At 40.7% G+C, this 25,186-nt stretch overlaps 3 protein-coding genes and 1 long non-coding RNA gene across 4 annotated transcripts; 3 read left to right on the forward strand and 1 right to left on the reverse strand.

The window, feature by feature from the left end:
• The first annotated feature begins 1,226 nt into the window (after nucleotides 1-1,226).
• hcn5 (hyperpolarization activated cyclic nucleotide-gated potassium channel 5) lies at nucleotides 1,227-8,687 on the forward strand. The gene is made up of 10 exons (XM_072445056.1): nucleotides 1,227-1,619; nucleotides 2,412-2,598; nucleotides 3,452-3,556; nucleotides 4,630-4,767; nucleotides 5,187-5,348; nucleotides 6,024-6,117; nucleotides 6,212-6,339; nucleotides 6,570-6,716; nucleotides 7,333-7,570; nucleotides 8,384-8,687. Exons 1-10 carry the CDS (start codon nucleotides 1,285-1,287, stop codon nucleotides 8,551-8,553), a joined length of 1,704 nt encoding a protein of 567 aa, XP_072301157.1. The 5' UTR covers nucleotides 1,227-1,284; the 3' UTR covers nucleotides 8,554-8,687.
• A 41-nt stretch (nucleotides 8,688-8,728) lies between these two features.
• Nucleotides 8,729-10,046, forward strand: LOC140359843 (uncharacterized). The gene is made up of 2 exons (XR_011926888.1): nucleotides 8,729-8,825; nucleotides 8,923-10,046. It is a non-coding gene; the product is annotated as an uncharacterized lncRNA (long non-coding RNA).
• Nucleotides 8,846-11,480, reverse strand: LOC140359841 (uncharacterized). The gene is made up of 4 exons (XM_072445042.1): nucleotides 11,397-11,480; nucleotides 11,141-11,330; nucleotides 10,811-11,014; nucleotides 8,846-9,659 (listed from the first exon to the last, which is right to left on the reverse strand). Exons 1-4 carry the CDS (start codon nucleotides 11,441-11,443, stop codon nucleotides 8,907-8,909), a joined length of 1,194 nt encoding a protein of 397 aa, XP_072301143.1. The 5' UTR covers nucleotides 11,444-11,480; the 3' UTR covers nucleotides 8,846-8,906.
• A 700-nt stretch (nucleotides 11,481-12,180) lies between these two features.
• Nucleotides 12,181-16,946, forward strand: ska3 (spindle and kinetochore associated complex subunit 3). Its single transcript, XM_072445043.1, has 11 exons — nucleotides 12,181-12,398; nucleotides 12,491-12,552; nucleotides 13,131-13,296; nucleotides 13,577-14,012; nucleotides 14,092-14,153; nucleotides 14,339-14,523; nucleotides 14,605-14,805; nucleotides 14,918-15,097; nucleotides 15,186-15,256; nucleotides 15,320-15,459; nucleotides 16,624-16,946. Exons 1-11 carry the CDS (start codon nucleotides 12,275-12,277, stop codon nucleotides 16,782-16,784), a joined length of 1,788 nt encoding a protein of 595 aa, XP_072301144.1. The 5' UTR covers nucleotides 12,181-12,274; the 3' UTR covers nucleotides 16,785-16,946.
• The last annotated feature ends 8,240 nt before the right edge of the window (nucleotides 16,947-25,186 follow it).

Genomic DNA, 25,186 nt, shown 5'->3' on the forward strand with positions numbered 1-25,186 from the left:
GGGACATAGGGACATACGTACGCCCCCTGCAGGAAGAACTGAATAACACGCCCAATTAAAATATGTTAATAGTTTGGACAGACTTTTCAAGTATTCCCTGAGCAGTCACGTCTTCCGTATCCACACTAATAGTATAATACAACAATAAAATGTGTCTAATGTGTGTTGGATTGTCAAATGACATTCTAATCTTTATTTATTTACCAGGGATATTGTACATGAATCAACATTTCTGTAAATGTTTATTATTTTCTTCTTAAAATTAGTCTAAACTACTAAACCGTTGGACTACAATGGCATGTTATACAACATTTAACTATCAAACACAGATTTAGATGAAAATTGTATTAAACCATCTATAATAACCATAATCTAATAAAATGTGCTTCATGTATTAGACACATCACATACACTAATCTGACCGAGATTACCCATTGACATGACCTCAAATCTAATCCCCTTGTGGTGCCACGTTCTAATGTCATTTTTGTATTTCAGATTACAGAAACCTTCACCAAACATCTTCTTTCAAGGAAAAATTATAGTTGATATTACTTTATATTACTTTCGGGACATGATCTGAAGAGTGAAAAGTATAAACAAAAACAGAGTGGGTGTGTGGCGGCTCAGAGCATATGTACAGCATCAGGTAACGCAGTACAGTGTTTAATTACATCCATGCACGAGAGGCCCAGTCTACAGCAGATGTCACATGCACATGACCGTGAATGAACACTGAAATGCTCCAGTATCTTTCTGTGACCTACGGCGCTCACACATTTCCCATAAGCAAATGAGAAAAAATAAATAAAAAGACACTACAAAACTCCACAAACATGTGACCTGTATGAACACAAGGATTAAAAAAAAATCTAAAACAAATTGTGAAAGTTTTATCTAAATTATTCTCTTAAAGCACTGTTATTGATAGCAGGTTTTAAAATCGTATGGTATTTACATTTGTATAACTTATTGTTAGTTTAGCACACCATTGACCAGGTTTTAGTTATGTGTCCCCATTTTACACGCACATCCCCCCAATATTAATATGAGTTGGACCATAGTCTCTTTGACGTGGCATGATTCATGTGCGATGGGATTCAGATGCTGAATAGTTGATGAGCTTGGACAAAAAGAATAGAAGGGTATGGGTGGGGCGGGGGCAGAAATAGAGAGAGGCAAGGGGGAGAGAGAAGAGGATGGCGAGGGGGAGGAGAGAGGAGAAAGGCGGGCATCCGTTCAGCTCAGATGCAGATCCTATAAGCCCTAAGGTTTATTGGCTTCATGGAAAATTACCTTATGACCAAAAGGGGGAGGTCGGGAGGACTAGTTGAAAGTCACAGTCAGTCGCCACTCATACTGAGAAGTACTCAAGGCAGCAGAGACACGGCATGGCCTGGGAAGATGGCAGATCGCAGGACGTCCCGCTCGTTTGTGGAAAGACTCAAGGGTCCCACGCCCGCGTTCTCCGTGGCCACCTGTGGATGGAGGGCGCTGCTCCTGCCCCAGATCAACCTCCAGTCTCTTTACGTCTACGGCAGTGAAATAGCGGTGGAGAAGGAGTGCACGAGGCAGCTGCAGAGCAGAGTCCTGGTCATCCACCCCTTCAGTCTAATGAGGTACTCTTCACACACTTTTAGTTTGAATTCCACTGTGTCTAATAAACCAGGCCACTGTAGTGCTGAGCCAGCAACTTCAGCAGCAGCTACAACTTAGTTTCCATAACTTTTTTGTTGTATTTTCATCCTGTGTCCTTTCTTTTCACAACAACAATTTTCTGTTCATCCTTCATCATCATTCCACTTTCATATTGTATTTAAGATAAGCTAAGCTAAGCCTTTATTTGTCCACGCAGTGGGGAAGTGTTACGACGCAAAGTAGGTACAGAAGTGAGAGAATAGATAATATAGAAGACTTTGAAAAAAAATAATAATAGAGGAGCTCTTACAAAAAACTCTTTGTCTTGATACTTGTTCTTTTGCCATTCTTTGCTTTCTCTTATTTCCTGCAACCAATATAAATGTACAAGCCTTACCTCAAATAGAGAAAAACAATACTTTTTATGGAAAAAAAATATATATAATCAGTAAGTACATCTAAAGTTATGTTCATGTCTCAAAAGAAAGAAAGCCATCTCCCTTTAACTTAAATGTATGATATAATTGGTTTGTAAGATGAGCGGACGGAGTGAAAACAGAGAACAAATGAAACAATTGGGATAGTTATTTGAGCCCGGTCATTCAACCCCGTCTAAAGAGATTTGCAGTTACAGTATCTCATTTAGTTTGCATAAAGAGTCTTGCCTCACACCCGACAGACCAAACCGTTCTTAAGGAAAGATTAGGTTCTGTACGGAAAACCAATAATGTAACGTAAGCACAACAAAAGAAACAATGACTTTATCTTTGTAGGAGTTACTACATTATGGTTATGATGGCGATCACCTTCTTGAACTTGATCGGTATTCCCATGGAGATAGCGTTCCTGGACGGAGACAGCGGACTGGCTTGGGAAGGCTTCAACGTCTTTTCGGACACGCTGTTCCTCATCGATGTGGCTTTGAACTTCCGCATGGGAATCATCCGGGACGATGCAGAGGTGACAACATCCCGCATTCCCATAAACAATCTGGACCGCTGTAATCTCCGGACAGACACGCACAATCTAGCCAGGCCCCATCTGCAATCTACATCAAACATCACAGGCGAGATTAACGTCCCCTACCCTCTCCCCCCCTCCATTTCCAGACATATAGGGGGGAATATTGACACCAGCTGTTGATTTGGTAACAGGGATTATTGTAACTCACTCATACATCTATTCCAAATACGGGGACTATATCCTGTTTGTAGCGGTGTCATTTACCAAGCCAATCAGAAAAAGCCCATCTGTGAATTTTACCCTCAGCATCCCTAATTTATCTTTAGTTTCAGTACCAGGAAAACTGTTCGGATTTCGCTGTAGAGTCAAAAAATGCCACAACAAATGCCATCTAACGATAAGCTGCAATCACTGACTTGCTGTGTGTGTGGTATTTCCCTAAGGCATAATATCATACTGTGAAATGGTCATTATTTTGATTCTGACAATGACATTGATGCTTGGTTCAAGTGGTGGATAAATCGGCAAAAAATAATAACGAGCAGCCCTAGTTCCACTGATGTTGGTACTGTACAGGGAAGTTTTAGCTGGGCTCATTATTCCTCCTGTAAACAGTAGCTTACATAATACTATTCCCATGTTATATGTCCTGACAACTTCGCCAAAGTTAAAACCGACACAAATGCATGTCACGGACTATTTATCTTATTCATCAAACCGTGTTCTAATTTATTCTGACGGACACAGCTAATTTTAGACAAATACCCATTTTAGTCCTGCTTTTTGACTGGAAATGATATTACTAATGTGTGTCTTCATCCGTCGGTTCTGAACGTGTCTGCTTTTGCAGGAGGTCGTTTTGGATTTGAAAGAGATCCGAGTGAGCTACCTGAGGACGTGGTTCATTCCTGACGTGATTGCAGCGTTCCCAATTGGATACATCCTGCTGTTTGCGGTAATATTAATCTCAAAGAAGAGGCAATAAACACAGGCATACCTCTATATATATCCAAAGCAATAAAAAGGATACATTTTTGGATTCATGCGGTGAAGAAAATTAAGCAGACTAGAAGCTAACCCTTTAACCCTTTTGTAAAAGATCATTCAAGCACACCTCTCGTTGCAAGCATACCTTTTACTTTAAGGTTTAATGTAATTGTTTATAACTTGTGAGGTAAAACATACATTTGTAAATACTTTATGCGTTTCGTTTTGCTTACATTGCTCCTTTTGCCTTTCAGCGGTTTCATTTTTCAATGCTTTATTATTAATATACATCTGTTTTTGGTTTTATGCAGTCAGCTATGCACCATCAGCACATTGAAATCACACATGGGTTCTGACATTTACCTTTAAAAAAAACTAAAAAATGCATATGTAATATCCTTAACCTACGCTGGCTCAACAACTAGGCCTTACCTTACATCGAAGACCCTAACCATATCTCTAATTTTGATACAATAATTATTTGGCCTAGTGTAAGTGTTAGATCCTTAGTTACCAATATAACTAAAACAATCTATTTGTCCACCTAACTGTGTTCCAATAAAGGCAGCAGCTTCATATGATAATAGCTGATGGCCACTAATACAAAACCACCACATAAAATGCACATATTAAAACTATAAAAAAATATATACTATGCAAAATAGATTGAAATGACCTATTAACTCTCTTATCATATTGTTCTATTGTATTTAGTGTTTACTCTTTCATCCACGTTTCACCTGCCTACCCTTATCTCCGACCACCGTCACAGTTTTTCTATTTGAATAATTCAGACTCAGGTCATTCACAAATCATTTTTCCCCATTTCACGCTACACAGCCCTGTCCAATAAAACCTATGGCCCAAAACAAAAAGAAAATACCGGTAATCAACATCCTGTCTTTGCTGCAGTGAAATTTATGTTTGCGATGAACATTTTATTCCCAAATACCAGACAAAAGAGCAATGCATTTCTTGTTTGAGTCAGACCTTTTCTTGTTTCCACTCTTGCATGTAATAACAAACTGTATGTGTTTCCAGGACCTTCTCTACCAAAACGATGACAACCCTTCCAAAGCCAACAAGATGATGAGGATCCTGATGTTTGTCCGCATCCTGAGCCTGATTCGCTTGGCCCGAGTGTCTCGACTGGTCCGCTTTTTCAACGAAGTGGAGAAAGTAAGTCTTAAGTGTGAAGATCATGTCTGAAATTCAGTCAACCGTTCTCCTGCGCGATACATTACCGTCTCCAGTAACGACCCTGAGCCTCAAACCAATGTCATCCTCCGTCACCGAATACTACCATATAGATTTTTGAGCTATTACACTGACTTAAAAGTGTTACCTAATTCATGTCCGTCTATTTTTGTACCATAGCCTATTTATGTAACGCCAGACAAATACATGAGATCAACCTTATGCTCAGACTTTTCGCAAATTTTCCAGTTTTCTGAACCCATAACAGATGGCAAGATATTCAGCCTTATTATCCGCTCCTTCTGTTGTGTTCCCTGTGTGTCTTGCCTGTATTGGTGGTTATGTCGTTTGTTCATTTATTCATAAAGAAAATAATTCATAAATCTTCTCAACATTTGCAGGTCTCAAATGCAAACCTGGAGGTGGTGAGATTGTTTTTCAAAATCCTGTCCCTGTTCATGATGATTTTCCTGTTGTGTCACTGGAACGGCTGCATCCAATACTTTGTGCCGATGCTCGAGGAGTTTCCGGCAGACTGCTGGGTCCGACAGGAGAAGCTCATGGTAATAAAACTGTTCGAATCACCAAGTAGTAGATGGTTAATTGATAAACGTGATTGTTCAGGTCGTAACATAGTCGCAACAACTAATAAATAAACAAACCATAATCATAACTATTTTAGAAGCAAATCAGTTAATAAAGCTTTTTAAATCTACCCTGCAAAAAAGCAAACAGAAGTGTTTTTTGGCCACTGTCCAGGGTGTCCAGGCTGTCCGCCTAAGGCCCAAAATCACTGGGATAGGCTCCAGTCACCCGCGACCCCTAACGGGAAAAAGCAGTAGAAAATGAATGAACTAATGAATGTTTATGTCACATTTACTACTTTATCATTCAGAAATGGTTGAATAAAAAAATTCAGTCGTACGGTAATAACTGTAAGTAGTATTTGATTGTATTCTCTATATAAAAAAGTTCCAAGTTCAGTTTATGGAATTGTAGTGAGTTTATTTTGTCCTTTACTCCCCAAGAGGTTCCAAATATAGTCATGTGGTCTGTATCAAGATGACCTTTGAAACCTGAAGTTTGGAAATGAATCACTTTTGGGTGCCATGAAGCTAACCACTGTTATTAGATATCTTGCTTTTCTTTGCAACACTAAACATTTCAAGCTTCAATGAAAACGTTAAGAAATGATGTGTGAAATGATAGGATAAGCAACCATTGTCTTTATCTTGCAGAATGCCACAGTGTTGGTCAAATACTCGTGGGGGATATTCCGTGCTTTATCCCAGATGATCGCTCTGTCCTACGGCTCTATGGACGCTCCGACAAGTGAGACCTATTGACCGTTACATCCTGCTGTACTGACTATCGTGTAACATTGGGACGTATAGACACGCTGCTGTTGTGGGCTTGTGTTTCGCAGACTATGTGGAGATGTGGATCGTCATGGTGAGCATGGTGTCCGGGTGTCTCATGTACACCGTGCTTGTGGCCAACACCACCGATATGATCGCAAATGTTGACCCAGCGGCAAAAGAGTACAAGAGCAAGGTCTGTACAGGTGACACTTTACAGGGAAATGCGGCTTAGAGCCAAACAATGTGAAGTCAAGTTATAATGAGAGTTTGTGTGCCAGGCAAGAATAATTATTTCACAACGGGGGTCATTAGTCCCATTATTTCACGTAAAACTGCTGACACAAGTAAACTCTCAGGGTTCATAGTTTGATCAATGCTGGCAAATTGGACTTTCCAATTAAAACTTTTTTTTTTTTTTTAAAGATGAGTCGATTGGAGCACTACATGACATTTATGAAACTGCCTCCTGAGCTGCAGCTACGAATAACCACCTATTATCAAGCCCGATACGGTGGCAAGTGGTTTGACGAGAAGGAGGTCATGAACACTGTGTCCTCTGCACTCAAAGAGGTATTGCTCTGGCTATATCGTGTTGCACAATGTGTTATAGATCCTTGATCGAATGGCCTATTCTTGAGAAAATATGCATGATGCAGTGTTAAAAATATACTTTGAATGAATATTGTGACGATCTGGTATCATAAGTTATTATTACAATATGGTTTGCAATAGATCTATATATGGACTTCCAAAACTAGTCCTTATCCATATCTTCTATTTCTCCAGTTCTCCATCGTTTTTTTAAATTTCTCAATCATATATTATATTATTGTTTCTTAAAAGTGCAATATGCTGTTTTTCTGGTGGAAGTCCTGCCTGCTTGTCTCCACGTTATTGCTTTGCCTTGAATATCACATATTATGAATGTTATTAAACATATTTATCTTGCATTTATATTCTTACATAGTGCAGACTCGCCTTGCAACAGATCTGACCTGTAACTTGAGGTGGTGCGTCGCCATTTGTCGCCATTTAGATGGATATGTTTGATGACATACTGTGAAACATTCCAGGAAAGGCACATACATACAACATATTAATGGAGACAAGCAGCCGCTCCATGTGAAAAGCATTTAGTATAAAACTACACTGCCCTGCATTGTTTAAAAACTGTTTTCTATTTCAGCAAATCATGGTGGTGATGGGCAGTCGTCTGCTGAGGAAAGTGCCAATTTTTCAAAACAGACACGAGAACTTCATAAACGCCCTAGTGGTGAGACTGGACTATAGCATTTACCAGGAGGGAGATGCCATAGCGCGAGAGAACATCCCTGGAGACCAAATGTACTTCATAGACCATGGGCAGGTTTTGGTGGAGGCCGAGTCCTGTGAGAGGGAGCTCAGTGATGGGGACTTCTTCGGGGGTGAGTTTGGCTACGACTTTTTATTATCAGAGGTCAGATAGATAGATTCAATAAAAATGTAATTTGGTTGCAAAGAATTGCTCAGTTGTTCAATTGTCAATACTGAGGTGAAAACTAGGGATGCAACAATACCCAATAATATTCAAATCACAAACAGTTCGTGGATAAATACAATCATGGTACTATTCCAGCACCATTTAAGTGTTAAGCATGCCAAACCGTAAACACATGTCTCCATAATAGGCATAACTCTGCTCTATACTGACAGAGACAGTGGAATTTAATAAAATGTTGCGTTTATGTTTATGTTATTGTTTTGTTGTTGTTGTGGTGTTACTTTAAATTGCAGCCAACTTAAAAGGTGCATTTATCGCCACCTACTGTAGTTGTATGTCTTCAAAGTATGTGTTTTGCGCTATACTGTAAAAAAAAAGAGAGAGAAAGAGAGAAATAGCATTGTTTTTATAGATGTGTTTTTGTTCTTTCTAACCTGATGACTTTACCACGCACAAGAAATCTTTAAAAGAAAGGCAGATCTAAAGAAATAATCTAAATCTTATACTAACTGCACTAGCGCATTAGCATCAATTGATTGAAAAAGTCATGTTGAACCACAGCCACCTCAGTAAATTACTTCCAAGTGCGTATTTAATTTTCAGACTTGAAGTGGATTCTAATCGCTTGCTGTTTTAAGCCAAGCAGGATTCTCTTTAAAAAAAAGGACATGTTGAAAGTCAATGATTATTATGTTTTGGATTACTTGTTGGTTCTCAGCTGACTTGTTTCATTAATTTGACCCCTCTGCTTCTTCAGAAACGTGTGTTTTGACCAAAGGCAAACACCTGGTCACGGCGAAGGCGCTGACAGACTGCCGCTGCTTCACTCTGTCCTGGAACGATTTACAGGATGTGCTGCAGCTCTTCCCAGAAGTCAAAAAGGACATAGAGAAAAATGTTGTCAATTCAGACGGTGGACTTGTCTGAGATACAAGCTCCTGCTTTGACTGAATATGCTTTTTTATATGATTTTTCATGGCTTTTGGGCAAGAGGACTATAATTCAGCTCACTACACTAAATATTTTTTTATTTTATAAATGATGGACAATTTTTATTGATTATATTATAATTCATAATTGCTATGAATTGTTTTCCTTTCTGCTAATGCAGCTAGTACTCAAGCAACATTAAACAGAATTAGATTCAGTATCGGATTTGTGTCCAAGATATGTCTGCATTGTCACTGAAAGAACAGACGGTAAAAATAAGGGGTTCACTGAGGTTTTACTTCATAACATGACAAATTTACATGATATTTATTATTACATGTATTTATGTTTCACCCAAACACACAGACAGTGCCTGAAGCCAGTCTGTGCTTGTACTCGTATAGATAGTAGGAGGCTGGGGGGAAGTTGCACTTCATCTCCATTCGTCCTGGGACAACGTGGACAGCCACCGCAGAACCCAGCCCCTCCTGCAGCTTCTGGAGCATGCGTGAGGCCAGATACCTGCGGGCCCGGCCTGGGTCCTCCTCTATGGCGGCATAGACCTCTGGAGGAGGGTTGGGGATCTTCCACTCCAGGTCCACGATGAGCTGGTGAATGCGGCTCTTGTCCAGAGAAGTGGGAGCTTCTCTGTAACAGACCACCACATCAGGCACTGGGGGCTCAGAGGCCACTGACAAGAACTGACTAAGCGTTTTTTCAGCTGGAGCCCCTTCAGTTTCCTCCTGACTCTCCCCATCCTTCTCCTTCCCCTCCACCCCCTCCTCCTCCACAGGGGTGAAGGCTGGGTGCAGCATCACAGCCCAGTGCAGCCAGTCATAGTTCTTCTCTAGAGCTTTGAGGACTAAGCCTGCTGCCACGTCAGGAGCCATGCGATCCTGCACTGCCTGGTCCAGCTGCTCTCGCACATCCACTTCAGCCTGCTCCAGGAAGTAGCCCAAACACCGGCCTCCTGTGCTCTTCATATTCTTGTAGAGGGCGCTCATGCGCTCTGTCCAGATCTTCATCAGCAGGGCCTGGTCTCTGCCGGTCATGGAGGCCTGTGTGAGAAGACACAGCAGCCCAGTGCCCATCATAAAGTTCACCTATGAGCAGAGAAGGAAAGCAGGGATTAGATGCAATAGGCCACAACTGAAAACATCAATGAACTTCCCCAAAATAAGGATTTGTGATCTCTACAGAGTTGTCTGCTGTGAATTAGGTTTAAGTCCTTCTTGTTTGGGTGAAATGACATTCAAATTGTTCTTAAGCAAACAAACTGCATGTTGGCTTAAGCATTATCAACACTTCTGTGTTTACCCATGATAAGTCCTCAAGGTGGTACAAATATGTCTTTGTCAAGAGCATTTGAGCAGGTTTTGTGTGAAATGTGTCTTTAGCTCTATCACAAATCTATTTTTATTGTTAGTGTAATTGTAATGAAATGAGCCATGTACCGGTACTTCAATATTTTATTAGAAGCAGTCCATGTTTGTCTTCACTTGAGTAAAATCTTGTGGATTTGCCCCTCTTCCAGCTGTAACAAGGTAACAAGGGATTTGCCAGCTCAGCATTACAGAGACAGAACAAGGTCACTGTGCTGCTGATTTAAAATTCTAGTTTTATTTCCATGCTCAGAAGACAGATGCAGCCCATGTGGTTACCTCTGTGCTTTCAGCTACATTCATCTTGGTCAACCAGTAATGTAAAATCTAATTCTGTACACAGCTGTGCTTCAGAACTCCCCAGAGAGAATAGGTTTGCCTTATGTGAGTTTTACCTTATTTTATGAATAAATATTGATTGAAGTTGCACATTCACACACACACACACACACACACACACACATATATATATATATATATATATATATATATATATATATATATAAATTTGTACATACAGTAAATTGGTGCTGTGGGATTAATTAATTATTTTCTATCTACAGCAAAGCATGTTGAATGTGTGTATGTTAATTTGGTTATGTTAATGAGCATTTGTAGTCCATAGGACTCATTAGCATTACCTGTCACGTACATCTAATGGCACTGAAACAGTCCATGGAGGGTGACGGGTCTTGCCCAAGACAAAACGACAGTATGCTTTTGTCAGAGGAAGGAATCTTACTCTTGTGTGAGTGGGCACTATCCACTGACTCACCCAAATTATTGGCAATTACTAATATCCACATAAAAAGCATTAAGTTTTTTTTTCCCTTATAGGTCAGTCCAAAATACACTTTACTTCAAGGACTAACCTTTACACAAAACTCTGTGAGCTCCCAGCGTTTGGGTTTGCGACTCTGAATGAGCTGCTCCAGCAGAGTGGGCCGCTCGGTCAGAGGGGACACTCCCATCAGGCGGTGGTACAGCGCAGTGAGCTGTCTCTCCAAATGATAGTCTTTAACAAACTGAAGAAACAACTCTGTCTCCTTCTTAGTGAAGTCTGACTGGGCCCGTACCTGAAGGTAGAAGAGATCACATTCAAAGAGAACAAAACAAGAACATAATCAAATATTTGACTATGCAAGCATAATAAATTGGATGTACTTAATCATTCAAATAATATTCACTTGATCTGGCCTTACCGCTGTAGTGAGCTGGTTGTAGACCACAGCCAGATCGTCCTCCAGACAATGGACCTCTCTATCGTCCAGCAGCCCCTGCCCTGAAGCACTCAGCTCCTGGTCCATGTGCTCCAGGCTCTTTTTGACAGCTTCAGTCTCCTCTGCTGAAGATCTACCATCCAGATATGAGCAAATGCTCTGGACCAGAACCCTGGGTAATAGACAAACTCAATTTTCATCATATTCATTGGTATTTGTTTTCTAGTTTTTTACTTACTTTACATTCTGCATGTAGCCCGCTGGCTCCAAAACCTTTCCAAACATAGTGTTGCTGACAGAAGGCCAAATGTAGACCAGATATGTATAGGATACAAAACAATAGAGTTAAGTTGTAATGTAGCAGAAGATTATCCTATGTAATGTACGTCTTACCAGTTCCTTACACAAGTGTTCCGGCTGCTGGTGTGGACTGACCTTTAGGATTTGTCCCTTATTTAAATCTTTCGTTATCTCTGATAAGAGTTTCATTCACAGTCACATTTGATTAGGAATAGACCTAAGGATATTTCTGCTTAATACACTATAGCCTAACTAGTGCAATATAAGATAAGATAACCTTTAATTGTCCCACAATGGGGAAATTCTAGTGTTGCAACACAGGTTAGACAGATTAGGAACTGAAGAATTATAATAAAAGCAGATAGAAGATAGAAAAAATATAATAATAATATAAGCATCCGGTAGCTATAAAGAACTAAATGAACTCAAAGATATTATTTTTTCATTTCAAAGTAAAATACTGCTTTTCTTAGGTCCACCATAGACGATCAGAGCCAAGTTACAACAATTAAAAGCATTTTATTACAATTATGAATATCAACCCATTAAAATATCAACCAAATTTTAAATATTGATAATATTTACCTTGTTTGTTCAGACTGTGGACCTTATTCTTCCATTATTCGATTGATAACTATATTAATTATGTTTAAGTTAAATCGCCACCAGACCAGGTGGTGGCGCTGTGGTCTTCTCTCCGCCTAGAATAAAGCGCGTTTGAAACCGGAAAAGGCGCCAAAATTCAAGCTAAAGAAGGAAGTAAAACGTAAACAGTTCAATGTTCTTCTCAACAACATCCCGATAAACTCTCATAAGATGGATTCGACATCACAATTCATTGCAAAGCTTCGTAAAGTGGCGTTAACTCTTGAAACAGAAACGACCAAACTTCAGTCAGCGTTTGAAAAGCGTAACCGCGCCGATGATGACAATGAGCCTGGTGAAGAACGATTTTATCTGCAAAAATATTCATGAATGTGGACAATATTAGCGTGGCAGATGTAATTACCTCCGGGCATTTCTTTGTTTCAGAAAGTACAGCCAGAGCGATGCGGACTTACCATGAATTAAACTGTGAAGTTCTAAACATTAAGGTAAATCTTACAACTTAAAACATTTTTTTTCTGATTGAACGGTATGTAAATGAACGACAGGCTTATATCTACTAAAGCCCATTACTTTTAACTTTGTAATAGGGCTGCACGATACTGTTAATTTAGACTTATTTGAGAAAATCATGAATAAAATTGACCAATATTGCGATTAGGGATGTCAAGATTATTTGGTTAATCAGGAATCGTGATAATGCAATTGTAAGAACTAAAAAACTGTAATCGTGACTATTTTAGAAGCAAAATTCAATATTTCTGTTCAATATACACCTAAAAAAATAGCCCTACGTGTAAAATACCTTTTTTTATCTGGCTGTTTTTGTCACATTTAACTTTATTTTGTTTTTCTGAAATTAAATAAACAATCACAATCGGGAGAAACAGTAACACGTTAGACCTCGGGAAAGAAAGAAAATTAAAGATTTCACTGTTTAGTCGCAGTCTCCACAATCGCGACTAATTGTTAAATCGTGGCGTTTTTTCTCACAATAACAATCACACTAAAACTTGATCGTGTCATCCCTAACTACGATATCGATATATTGTTCATCCACTTGCAGGAGAAGGTCCAGGATCATGTGGCACAGCAGAAAACAATCGTGGACGAGGTGAGCCGCTTCATAAAAGACAGTGAAGTGAAGCAGCTGCAGCTTTCTGACGATCTTGACGTGTTAAAGGCTCATTGGGAAAAGTATGGATACCAGCCTCCGAAAAAGACCACAAATGGTGAGTATGTTCTCCTATTATGGTTTAAGGCAACAACCCCGAACCTTTTTCCTCCATAAGGACAAAATCTCTCAACCTTTTCTTCATGGGCCGGTGGAACGGGTAAAATGGCACAAAATGCAACTTGTACATAACCACCAGGCATCACTATGGCAGCACACTTAATATCCTTCAGAAATGCTCTTCCCAGTTATAAATTAGAGCAAGACTCCACAGCAGTAAAGTGGAATTTAAGTTTGAGGTAAAACCTGCTTTCCATTTGTGATTTCATGTACAATAGATGTCAGTGATCATTTGCCTAAAGAGGAGGCGGTTGCAGCGGATGAACACCAGCCACCAGAAGAAGTGGAGGGACATCAACACGAGACTGAAGACGAGTCGTCACCAGGGAAACCTGCGGCTCCTCCGCTCGACCCTACGCTTACTCCGCAGCTCTCTGACTTTGGCCTGTCCGAAGTCCAACTCAAGAGGGCTTTTGCCAGAGGAGAGTGGTGCGCCGCTGTGCCCGAGATGCCAGCGCTGATCCTTCCCCATCCTGCTTTGAACACGCCCGCTCCTCCGACAATGGCCTTCACGCCCAAACGCGCCCTATGCATGGACGACGAGGAGTTGCTCTCGCCACAGATGCATGACTTTGGCATCTCGGAGCACACCATGTTTTTTAACAATGACTTTACCATGGATCTGCGGCAGAGGAGTTTTGAGAAGACTAAAAAGTAAAGCGTTGTTTGTAATAGACTATAGACATTTCTCTGGTAGGAATAATACATCTGTGAATAACGTGTTCCTTCACAGACTACAAGAAGAACTCCTAGAGCCACCTGTTAATCCCCTGATAGAATGCGTTCAGGCAAATGGTATGAAGCTAATCAATTTCTTACATTTTGTGAAACAACTGTTGCTACTTTTATTATATTTCACATTTTTTAATCATCATCACAAGTGTACGATTACTAGATACTCTTTATTTCTTTATTACATTTTATCTGTATATCCGTGTGCATTGTAAAGGCATTAAAAAGGATCTCTTTGTTTCTGACAGACGATCTAGAATTGCCAGAGTCTCCTGTGTTTTGTACTCCAGGATTAAAGCTTAAAGCCACACAACCCGCCACTGAAAGCAGTTCTGACCTCGAATCTCTGAGCTGCGCTGCTATTCTGCCATCCACCCCCGATGTCCCTACTTTTCAAACGCCGTACGTAAACCGCCTCCTCAGCACAAAAAAGGTCGGCATCAAAACTTTCAGAATAGATGTTTAGTTTGAGGGGGACGTCATCGTGTCTGGTTCTTTCTGGTTCTTCCTACAGAGCGAGAGACGGCCCGAGCCAATTAAAATGGACAGTGACGATGACGGCAGCGATATCCCAACACCGCCTCGCGATGCCGCCGTCGCTTCCACGCACAGCTGGGAGCATAACGTGCCACATTTGAAGGTTGATGACGTGATGGTCAATGAGACACCAGAGATGCCAAACCTGGAGTCGAATTTGGGGAACACTTTGCTCACTGTAAGGGCACAATAATGGCACACATTGTTGTTTTGTAGGTAAAAAAAGACTTGATGTGATATTGTATTTACATCTTGAATTCTCCTGTCTGTCCCTACATTTCACTTCACAGAGAAGTGCAAAGCTGCAGAGAAACGTTTGCCAACGTGAAAAGTCGGTTATCAGTGCGCTGGACTTTGATGGAGCCACTCAAGAGTTCAACTTGGGAACTCCGTGTGTCAGAAGATATTACGAGGAGCCAAGCACGCCCGAAATGCCCGACCTGAGTTCAGTGACTCAAGACATCTGTAAAGTAAGGCCTTATGCACCCTGGATCCAAACATGCCTGAGAGGAACCGTTAACACTCATGCATTAAAATAACATTGCATTGTATTTGTAGCTTATGTCTCAAGCTCAGATGAGAAAATCGGCCAATGCTGTCAAGAAGCTGCATGAAAAAGAAAATACCAGGTAAAACTCAAATGTTGTTGCTTTGAATTATTTATGTGTTCAACCTTGTAACTGTCCTCGTAGCCCTCCTCGAAGATTTGACAAACTGTCGCTGGTATCTGAGCAGGAGTTTCACAGTTTACCTGATTACCTGAGGCAGATGACTTTGAGCAGTCTCAATCAGGCCGTGGACAACATCAACTGCTCCATAGCCAAGTGCAAAGGTGAAGTTGTTGTTTTCGAACATATTACCGTATTTTCTAGACTATAAGTCGCACCTTTTTTCATAGTTTTAGCCGGGGTGCGACTTATACTTATATTCAAACTTATATACTTATACTCCGGGGCAACTTATATGTGATATTATTTGTTATTTTCACACTTGCAACCTCATTTCATACTCCATATGTTTTTTTTTCTTCTCTATTATGCATTTTTTGGCTGGTGCAACTTATAGTCTGGAAAATATGGGTATTTATTATTCAATTGTTATTTTAGTAGAGAAGGTTCTCAAAGATCTAGAATTAACTTAAAATTCTGCTAGATTAACTCTAGGACAGCTGATTTGTAATTTTGTCTGAGAGAAAAAAACAAACCTCCAATCTAGAAACTGAGCGAGTCTGTGACGAGACCATAACCGCAATCTGCAATTACTGCAGCCGAAACATGAGATCAATAATTAGTCAAGTTAGAAGTTGCTTACTTTGTACTAATTGACATAGAGCATGTATCTGTTAAAACAACATCAAAGGAGACGTGTTTTGAAACCATGAAATGAAGGAGGACACGGCTCTCTTTTTCTGTGGGGTACAGTGCGACATTGTAGAACATGATTGTCTCTTCTGCTGCCGTCCATCATCAAGACACAGTCAGTATCATCTCCAGTTTACGACTTGAGCAGGATCACATGGCGACAAAGGGCTTTCTTATCCGGGGTTTTACTTTACCCTTCAAGGATGTATTACACTTAACACCTGTCTGTCTGGAGGTGAGAGATGGTGTCGGAGCTCTGGCATCAACTATGTACAGTTTCCATTTTACTTTTCCGTGCGTTTCTCTTCACTTGCTAAATTAACTAAACATGAACCAATAATTATTCAACCCTAACGCGTAATTCAGTGTTTCCCACATGCTTATACAAAGACTATGGTGGCGCAAATGATCCATTTTATTTTAAACAATTTTCACTTCATTATCATTAATCATAGTTACTTGTATATGTGTATGACAAGACCACATGCAGAAAGTATAATGTGCATAACCGTTTTAGAAATACCGCAAATGGCCTCATTACCTCTAGACTAACCAATGCCATCAATGTGGGACTGTCTATGAACACACAAGTTTAAGTAATCTGATCTTTTGCTGTTTTTTGCTGCCCTCTACAGGAAATAAGATGGAATTTCACATAGACGAGCTGAAACAAATCATCAATTTTGGAGCAAAGACTACTTTATTTATCATGTGTCTAAGCGTGCTCAAGAGACTGGACCAGATCAAAGGAACCAGAAACAACTCTGTGTACAAGATAAAGACTCCCTACTGCTGAAACACACATGTAACAACGGACATCAAAAATGTATGCTACAGTTAAATAGTAATGCTTTGTAAATAACTCAAGGGGTCGATAAGTTACTTTATGACTGTGCTGTTTTCAACTCCAAAACATGAACAGCTATTGTACGTCTGGATCTACGTTCTGATAAAAGTTTTCTCAAATTCAAATAAAAATAAACCACAATTGTAGTAAGTTGTCATTATTCTGAGAAAGTAATTAAAGTAAGGCCTCATTTGTCTAGGTTGTCTAGATTTTCTATGGTTCGCTTTCAGATCATTTTGAACGTGAATTTCCAAAGAACAAACAGATTTAAATAATATGTTAATAATGTTGCTTGTATATATTTAGGTTTATTTAATTAGAATCTCATTAAAGAGCATCCTGGCCAAGAGGCATGTTTATTTCCAGTATAAGAATCCTTTATTGTCCACAAATGGGGAAATTTTATTGATGCAACGCAGGTAGATACAGAGGAAAAGAACAGATAACTTATAGGAAGTTTGAAAAACACTCAATAGAAGATCTCTTGTAAACAAAAACTATAGACAAAATTTCCCAACAAGGGATGGAGGGGAAAAATAATAAAGATAAAAATAAGTAAATACCATTGCATACAGCCCCATACATGCATATTCAATAACGAATTGTCCAGAAACAGTACTGTGCAATCACAATACTGAACAAATCATTCGAAAGGTCAGTTAAACTATTACACACTAATGTTCTGGAGACCAACTGCAAATAATGTTAATAGAAAGGTAACTTAAAAATAACAATCTAAACAATATTGAAGTAAGTCCAGCCACACTCCTGCCCAGTAGGTGGCGGTAATACGCCTGCACGCTGGTTGTGTCAGAAAAGACAGGGAGCAAACGTTAGCCCGCTGATGCTAACCATGGATGTAGATGCTAACGCCAGATGTAAACCCATGGATGTAACGTGTGACTCGGAGGACGGCGGCCCGGGATGTATCGTGGAGCAGCTGCTCAAATGTCCCTTCTCAAAAAGACCGTTCCCAGAGAAACTTATCATTCTTGACAGAGGACGGCCAACTCCACCGCTGACCGATTTGGTGCAAGACTCCAAAGTTACTCCCTCGAGCGGAGGCTACACCCGGCATTTCCAGACCACCACCTATGAGAGATACAAGTGGCTCACGGGCTGTCCCAAGCTCAATAAACTCTTCTGCTGGCCGTGCATTTTGTTTTCTTTTGACCAAGTCGTGTGGAACTCGAGAGGATTCTCTGATCTTGGTAATTTGTCCGGAAGTATGGTGAAGCACGAGCGCTCCCAGAACCACATCAGGAGCTTCATCGCCCTGAAGACCTTCGGAGGGTCTCACGTGGGCATGCCAATGAGTCCGCTGGCCAAGTTGGCCGTCGAAAAGCACAATAAGAAGGTGAAAAACAACAGAGACGTGCTGCAGAGAATCATCAACATCATCACGGTGCTGGCGGGTCAGGAACAACACCTCCAGGAGGACGAGCACTCCGATCGCGGGAAGTACACGGCTCTGGTCAATCTGGTGAAGGGGTACGATGTCACTTTGGCCACGCATCTGGAGACGAGTGCGGTTTTCTCTGACATTTCCAGCCACATCCACAATTACCTCATTGACGCAGTGGGGACCGTGATGCTGGATGAGCTCAAATCTGAGATAAACCGGGCGTCGTTCATCACCGTCAGCTTTGATGAGACTACAGACGTGTCCAGTGCTGCCCACCTGTCTGTGGTGCTGCGATATGTTTCCAAAGAAGGAGATGTGAAAGAACGCTTCATGGGCTTTGTGAACATGATGGAGGATCGCACCGCTGCCTCGTTGTCCGAGTATCTCTTTACGTTTGTTGACCAGTTCAATTGTGGAGATAAACTGGTTGCACAGATTTACGATGGGGCTGCAGTTATACCTGGAGAGCTCTCCGCTTTGCAGGCCAAAGTCAAACAGAAATATCCAAGTGCCACCTTTCTGCACAGTTACACTCATGACTTGAATCTAGTGCTCTCCCAGGCTTGTAGCAGAAACAAACATTGCAACATTTTCTTTTCCACTTTGAACGGGTTGGCATCCTTCTTCAGTTCATCCCCCAAACGAACCAAGGCACTGGACGACATTGTGCAGAGACGATTTCCCAATGCACCGCCTCCGCGCTATAACCATGCATCAGGACTGGTCCAAATGGCTCAGGAACATTACAGCTCATTAGTGGAGCTTTTTAATAACATCATAAATGAGCCGCACAAATGGGATTCCCCGTCTGTTCTCGCAGCTGGTGGTTTCCTCTGCAATCTAGAGGATGATACATTCAGGTTTCTTTTGCAAGTGTTTGCTGACATTTTCGCTCATACTGATGTTCTGATAAAAGCTTTGAAGTCCAAGCCAATGGAAACTGGGTACTGTGTAGCAGAAGTGAATAAAGTCACAGAACAACTGCAGCGTAAACAACTAGAGTACCATGATGGTTATGCTGCCTTTGCCACAGTGACTAACTCTGAGGAAACCCCGACTAAGAAGGTCAAATGTTCTGTGAACAATGAAGAGGGCTTTCAGATGTTGTACATAGAAGTATTTGCCACGGTCTTGTCCCAACTGAAAACAAGATTTGGATCTCTGGCAACACTGGCATTTCTAGAACTACTGTGTGTGCCTAAATATTGCAAGTACATGAAAAGTTTTCCTGAAACCGCTTTTGAGTCCCTGAAGGGAACATACGGACAGTTCTTTGACATGGGTCTTCTACGTTCTGAACTTATAGTTTTGTACTCCTCACCCAACATGGCTAAGAAAGTTGTAGCACTAATGTCGTACATGATTGAAAGTGGGATCCAAGAGACAATGGGAGAAGTTTACAAACTCTGCAAGCTTTTCCTGACCATCTCATCCACACCACTGACTGGGGAAAGAACATCTGCTTTAAAACGAATCAAAGCGTTCAATCGCAGTGCTGTTGATCAAGGGCAGCTGTCTGTTCTTGGTTTATTGGCAATAGAACGAGACATGTTGACAAAACTGAAGTCTGAAAGTACTTTCTACGATAAAGTTATTGAGCACTATGTGAAGAAGAACCACTGCAATGAACTGGTCTACAAGTAGCAGTTTGTGTCGAGACCCATTCTGAGCCTAAAGTTCAAAATGATCTAACTTGCTTCCATAAAATGTGTTGTTGATATTGTTTTCTACTTCAGTGCTTTATTAAATTTTACCTTGTACCAAAATCGAATTGTTTTTTAAATGTGTATCATTTCAGATATGCACACAAAAGACTACTTTTCTCATTGTTGCTACTATAACTTGCACCGAATCACCAAAGCAAGTTTCTGTTTGTGAATTCTGTTCATTGACACAGTGGAACATTCAGGGCAAAGCAATAACATCTCTAGTTTGATCAAGGCGATAAGTGCGAGGACAAATGCACTGAAATCTGCTTTCGTTAGATCACGTTATTCCCACACAATTACTATACTTTTTTGTTGTCTTTCTGGGATATTGATGTTTGAATTGAGCCTGATTTTTATGTATGACAAAAGGTACATCAAGTACAAATCTTTTGATTGCCCTGCCCAGCCCCTTGCTTTGTCCCTACTTAATGTCCCGCCTTTTCACGAGTGACACATGAATGGTATGAAGTGATATTTATATAGGAAACATAATATGTAAATTCCTTGCAAAATAACATGAGATTTGCAGGTCCTGGCAGGTTGTAATATGTTATGACTTCTTGCTTTTCCATTTCCTCTAACTCTGTTTTAATGGGAGACAATATAGGCTTTCAAGAACATATATTTCAATTTGTGTTTGCCCTTTCAACATGTCCAAGCTGTACATACATATGTTTTATTATTTAATACATAACACATTATACATGGGACATTATAACTTATAGATACACACAACAAACTTTACAATCTTATACTAAACACGGTTTTAACATATAACACACAAAGATTTGTTTTGAAATGCCTTATATATAATGAAAACGTTATATGATGAAAAACGTTGCACTATTGTTAAGTTTATAGAAGTAAACTGCAGTTGAAGTTTTAAATCGACACCTCTACATTGTTTCTTATTCAGCTGCAGTGTCTCGCCGGGACAAACGATGAAAATCACAGTTGACTAAATATCATAGTAATAATATCACTTGCGCTCACCCTGTTTACCACAGCCCCGCAGAGCTGCTCTCCCGTCCCGTAGACGATCTCCGCGGCCCATGCTGCCCGTAGACGATCTTCGCGGCCGTGCTGACGTTCGTCGGTCCGTCACGTGACCCTGAGGAATGTTAACAATGCGGCGAGTGTCCAACTTTGTGCTGCATTTCTCATCCCGCTGCAGTCTGCGATAAAATGGAGGCTCGTTTCATCCACTTTAAGCGCTCCCCACGACTCCACCGAGCTCTCTGAGTCGGCCACGGCCCCGATACAAACTCTGAGACGGGACATCGGACGGAGTTTACCCCGGATTTCTGTCTTATTCCTGCTTCTTCTCTCACATGGTGAGTCGGGCAGGACTGACCCAGCGGAGGGGAGTGGTGGCGGCGGGACTTATTCACACGGGCTTGTGGCTGAAGGTTGGTCCGCTATGTTCGTTACGGCGGATGAGCGTGTGGGTTTGTGGGGATCGTTTTGTCCGCTGTGTTTTGAGTGTTTTTAAGGGGTTAAACGTGTCAAAATGCCTCCCATTCCACAGCCTGGCACAGCGGAGAAGGCCACAGCACGTTAAAGCAGGGGTTTCCTGAGCTGTGTGTTCAGGGGCGACAGGAACTACCACTGCCCTGTAATAACTGTGTAATAACATGTGCTATTACAACTGTGAAAAGCAGTGCTCAGTGTGTGCAATAAGAGCCCATAGATGTAGATGAAACTAGTTTATTATTGCACTTTGTATGTACCCTCTTTACTTGTGTTTCTATACTCTTCTACTTGTCCTGTTCCACTGTAATCAGCGTGTGTAAGTATGTGTTTGATTGTATTGTTGTGGTATTTGGAATATCCCAGCTGTCTGATAAAGTCAAGAATATCTTATCTACTCGTGTATATCTTGGCAACATTCACTGCGTAGAAATGTTCTAATCTGCACACGGTTGTCACTATTTGATGTGTAATTAATCTGATAATAACATACCACTGACTGAGTGTAAAGGTGCACAATGTCCCGAGAGCTGCTTGTCATTAGGTTCACAGAGTTACAGGTTAGATCTGTGTGAGGCGACACGCTGTTTGAAGTCATGTAATGAAATAAGTGCAATATAGATGCAAATGTAATGCAATATTGTGGAACGTTTAAGCCAAAGTATTAACATGGACACAAGCGGGTAGCGGACCAGAACATGTACATACTGTGTAATGTTGTGTCAAAGTATCTAGATTTGGTGATGTAGTATTGATATTGTGGGCTGCTGTATCGATATATCGCCATGACTCAAATTATTTTGTAACAACACTACAATTTAGTTTTTTTTTTAAAGAAAGGAAACTTGTTTTTTACGCAAAACATTTGACATTTTGACTGTTTTGATGATTAAAATGGGTGCATTTCATTTCGAGTTTGTGCAGATTGTGGTTTAACAAAGAAAACTGTTGTTAAAATGTATCGGGTTCTTTAAAATATATAAATAGAGCAATATATCGATTATTGCATGTATCGCAAAATCGTGATATTATCGTATCGTGAGCCGTGTATCGGGTAATGCATCGGATCGTGATGGACCCTGTCATTCCCAGCCCTAATAGTGTGTCTATAATGCAAACCTGTTCACTCTATTGGGCACGCTAGCTTTGAAGTACAACATTTGCTCTATAAATCAATAATATCTATCTACAGTTCTTGTCCATTTGATGTAATGACACGTTTGTAGAGCTCTTCATGACGCTCAAAAGATGCTTCACAGTTGATGACAAAGACAAATAAAACAAGAGGGAGTAGATTTAAAAAGAAGATGCCATTATTTGAAGGCAAGAACAGTTTTCAGGGCTGTTTTTGAAGGTGGTGAGTGTGGATGAGTCTGATGTGTTTGGACAAAGACTGAGATAAATCTGAATGGTAGTAATTGTACAGGTACGCCGACTATAATATAAGCAAACTGTTGAAGGCTGCAAAAGAAAGAGTATAAATATATTAAAAACAAATTCTAAACCAGGATAAGGTGGTATTTCAGCACTTTTGGGTTTAATTTTACAATCCCTTCACTTTTTGGGCAATACTACTGTCATTTTTCTGCAATTCTTAGCCTTAAAACCGCTTCTCTTAAACGTAACCTGGAGTCTATGCACAGATGATTAGATTACGTACTAAATTAGTTGATGATTGATTAGTTGTGTGATTAATAGTTTCCCTTGTTTCAGCCCAGTATAAAAAAACGTTCACGTTTAAATCATGGTAGTACTTTGTGTTTTTGCTGGCTGCGCGTTGACATACTTCCATTTGTTGTTTCCAGTTGTCATCACTGGCTCGTTTGTTATGAGCTGTTTTTTGGGGGGGCTCACTTTCTCCACACACTGGGGACTGTTGTGCTTTGTTTACTCTGATACAGCGCCGCGTTGCCAGGTAAGGGGGCCGCAGCTGGATCCAATCGCGTCAAGCATCTGTCAGGGGAAAACGCCAGGACGACAAACACAGGGCTGCAAACGCATATGCGGCCAGATGCGAAAGGACTGGTGACGGTTTGGACAGAAGTCAGTGAGACCTAGAAACTGAATGTTGGACGTTAGGTGTCTGTATTTGTTACTGCTACAGAGGATAAAATGGTACTGTTCTTTGCTACTCTGTCAGAATGGCAGAGAAATCATTGATTTTTGTGAAAGTCAGGACATTATCTGGAATCTGGAAGGATGCTGCATCTTTTGAGAGATCGGTGCAACCACAGCAACTTCACAATGCTGTAAACAGGGTTGAAAATGACAGGTCTTGGCTTAATGGTGTTTGTATGATAGGCCTAAGTAAGTGCACACTGGGACTAGTTCTGCTATCAAAATGTAAACTTGTTCCTGGTTGACTTGGTCCAGTGACTATTATATCTCGTTGCATTCTTACTTCTGAGACCCAATTCCAATAAATCTTGTTTTCTGGTGTATTTTGGTCAGTGTGGGTCTTGTGATGTGTTGTTGCTATGACTTTACTTGTAGTTACTTGTGGAATGGAATGTTATTCGTTGGACATGGCGCCTAAAGCATCGCAGGAATGAAGTTGAGATCCCAGAGATGGTACAACATTTATACACACTCCGCCCCCTAAGACCTACCGTGGCCCACATGCAGAGGGGTTTCCATGCAGTTAATAGTACCAGTGTAATTATAGCACAACGCTGTAATAATAACTTAAGTATATCTAACTTAAAGTCTTAAAATGAATGAAAACGTTATTCTGAACTTATACAGTAATTATTTGGCTTGACTCTCCTTTATAGTCCAGTTTATTTTTCTATTCTAATGAAGTAAACACCTGAATCTGTTTATTGCTGCCCATTTTTCATTCTGCATAATAACTCAAACTGATTTGAATTGAAGTGCTTCCTACACTTACAAGCAGCTACAGCTGTAGGAATCCGTCTATGCTGAGATCGGTATGTGAAGTTTATGAGCCACTCAGTTGGACTGCATTGCTTTAGGGACAGAACAGGGTTGGGTCACTAATTTGGTCCAGACCAAAATATTTCAACAACTAATAGACACCAATAAATCGCAGCACAGAGATATTTCAGGGTTCTGTAGGGTCCAAAATATTGAAAGTTATTACTTTAAACAACTTAAATCTGATTTGTGTTGAACAGATTTTTTTCTGTAGAGATGCATTCATCTTCCTGTATATCAAAGCTCCATCTTTCACACCTTGTGTTGCTTATTGTGTGTCTGCTCAGTGTTCTCCCTGTGCTGTCACGTGAAGCCTATAACACGAACATGTGCATTAATCTCATGCGTGGCTTGAATGCCACTGTTATGTGAATAGATGTGATAAGGAGGCGCTGTGGTGTACGTTGTCGAGTCGCGTGGAGCTGCATCAGGTCCAGGACTGTGCTGACCCTGAGCCGGAGTTTAGGGTGTTTACTGATGACCATGCAGCTCAGCTATGCACTGACAGGGGTCGACTTGTGCAACTGCTGTGATACAGCAGGGGGTTATGGGGGGAGTAACGTGTGTGTGTGTGTGAGGGGGGGGGGGGGGGCATGAGGAGTTTTATGACCCATGCCATTCCTAAATGATGCATTAGGTGTGCAGCAGCAGCAGCAGCAGCAGCAGCACACCAGCAGGATATGGGGCCTGGTAGAAAACACTTCATTGTTTATCGGGGATTCCATAGAAGATTAATTTTATCACTCACATGATCTTCAATCTATCAGGCATTTGGTAGAAGTAGAAATGTAGTAGTGTCAATAGTGTGCATGATTTGATTTTGATAAGAG

The sequence above is a fragment of the Eucyclogobius newberryi genome, unplaced genomic scaffold (assembly GCF_026437365.1).
Source record: "Eucyclogobius newberryi isolate DKJ021-1_F unplaced genomic scaffold, fEucNew1.0.hap1 SCAF_14, whole genome shotgun sequence".
Classification (NCBI taxonomy): Eukaryota; Metazoa; Chordata; class Actinopteri; order Gobiiformes; family Gobiidae; genus Eucyclogobius; species Eucyclogobius newberryi.

What these genes read in the sequence shown, in the direction of transcription:
- hcn5 (XM_072445056.1), top strand. Translation starts at nt 1,285, where the DNA reads ATGGAAAATTACCTTATGACCAAAAGGGGGAGGTCGGGAGGACTAGTT. An exon ending in TCCGACAGGAGAAGCTCATG is followed by an intron (nt 5,349 to 6,023) that starts GTAATAAAACTG and finishes TTTATCTTGCAG; the next exon opens with AATGCCACAGTGTTGGTCAA. An exon ending in TGTCCTCTGCACTCAAAGAG is followed by an intron (nt 6,717 to 7,332) that starts GTATTGCTCTGG and finishes TTTCTATTTCAG; the next exon opens with CAAATCATGGTGGTGATGGG.
- LOC140359841 (XM_072445042.1), bottom strand. Translation starts at nt 11,443, where the DNA reads ATGTTTGGAAAGGTTTTGGAGCCAGCGGGCTACATGCAGAATGTAAA. An exon ending in ACAACCAGCTCACTACAGCG is followed by an intron (nt 11,015 to 11,140) that starts GTAAGGCCAGAT and finishes TTCTACCTTCAG; the next exon opens with GTACGGGCCCAGTCAGACTT. An exon ending in TCACAGAGTTTTGTGTAAAG is followed by an intron (nt 9,660 to 10,810) that starts GTTAGTCCTTGA and finishes CTCTGCTCATAG; the next exon opens with GTGAACTTTATGATGGGCAC.
- ska3 (XM_072445043.1), top strand. Translation starts at nt 12,275, where the DNA reads ATGGATTCGACATCACAATTCATTGCAAAGCTTCGTAAAGTGGCGTTA. An exon ending in CGATGATGACAATGAGCCTG is followed by an intron (nt 12,399 to 12,490) that starts GTGAAGAACGAT and finishes TCTTTGTTTCAG; the next exon opens with AAAGTACAGCCAGAGCGATG. An exon ending in TGGGGAACACTTTGCTCACT is followed by an intron (nt 14,806 to 14,917) that starts GTAAGGGCACAA and finishes TTCACTTCACAG; the next exon opens with AGAAGTGCAAAGCTGCAGAG.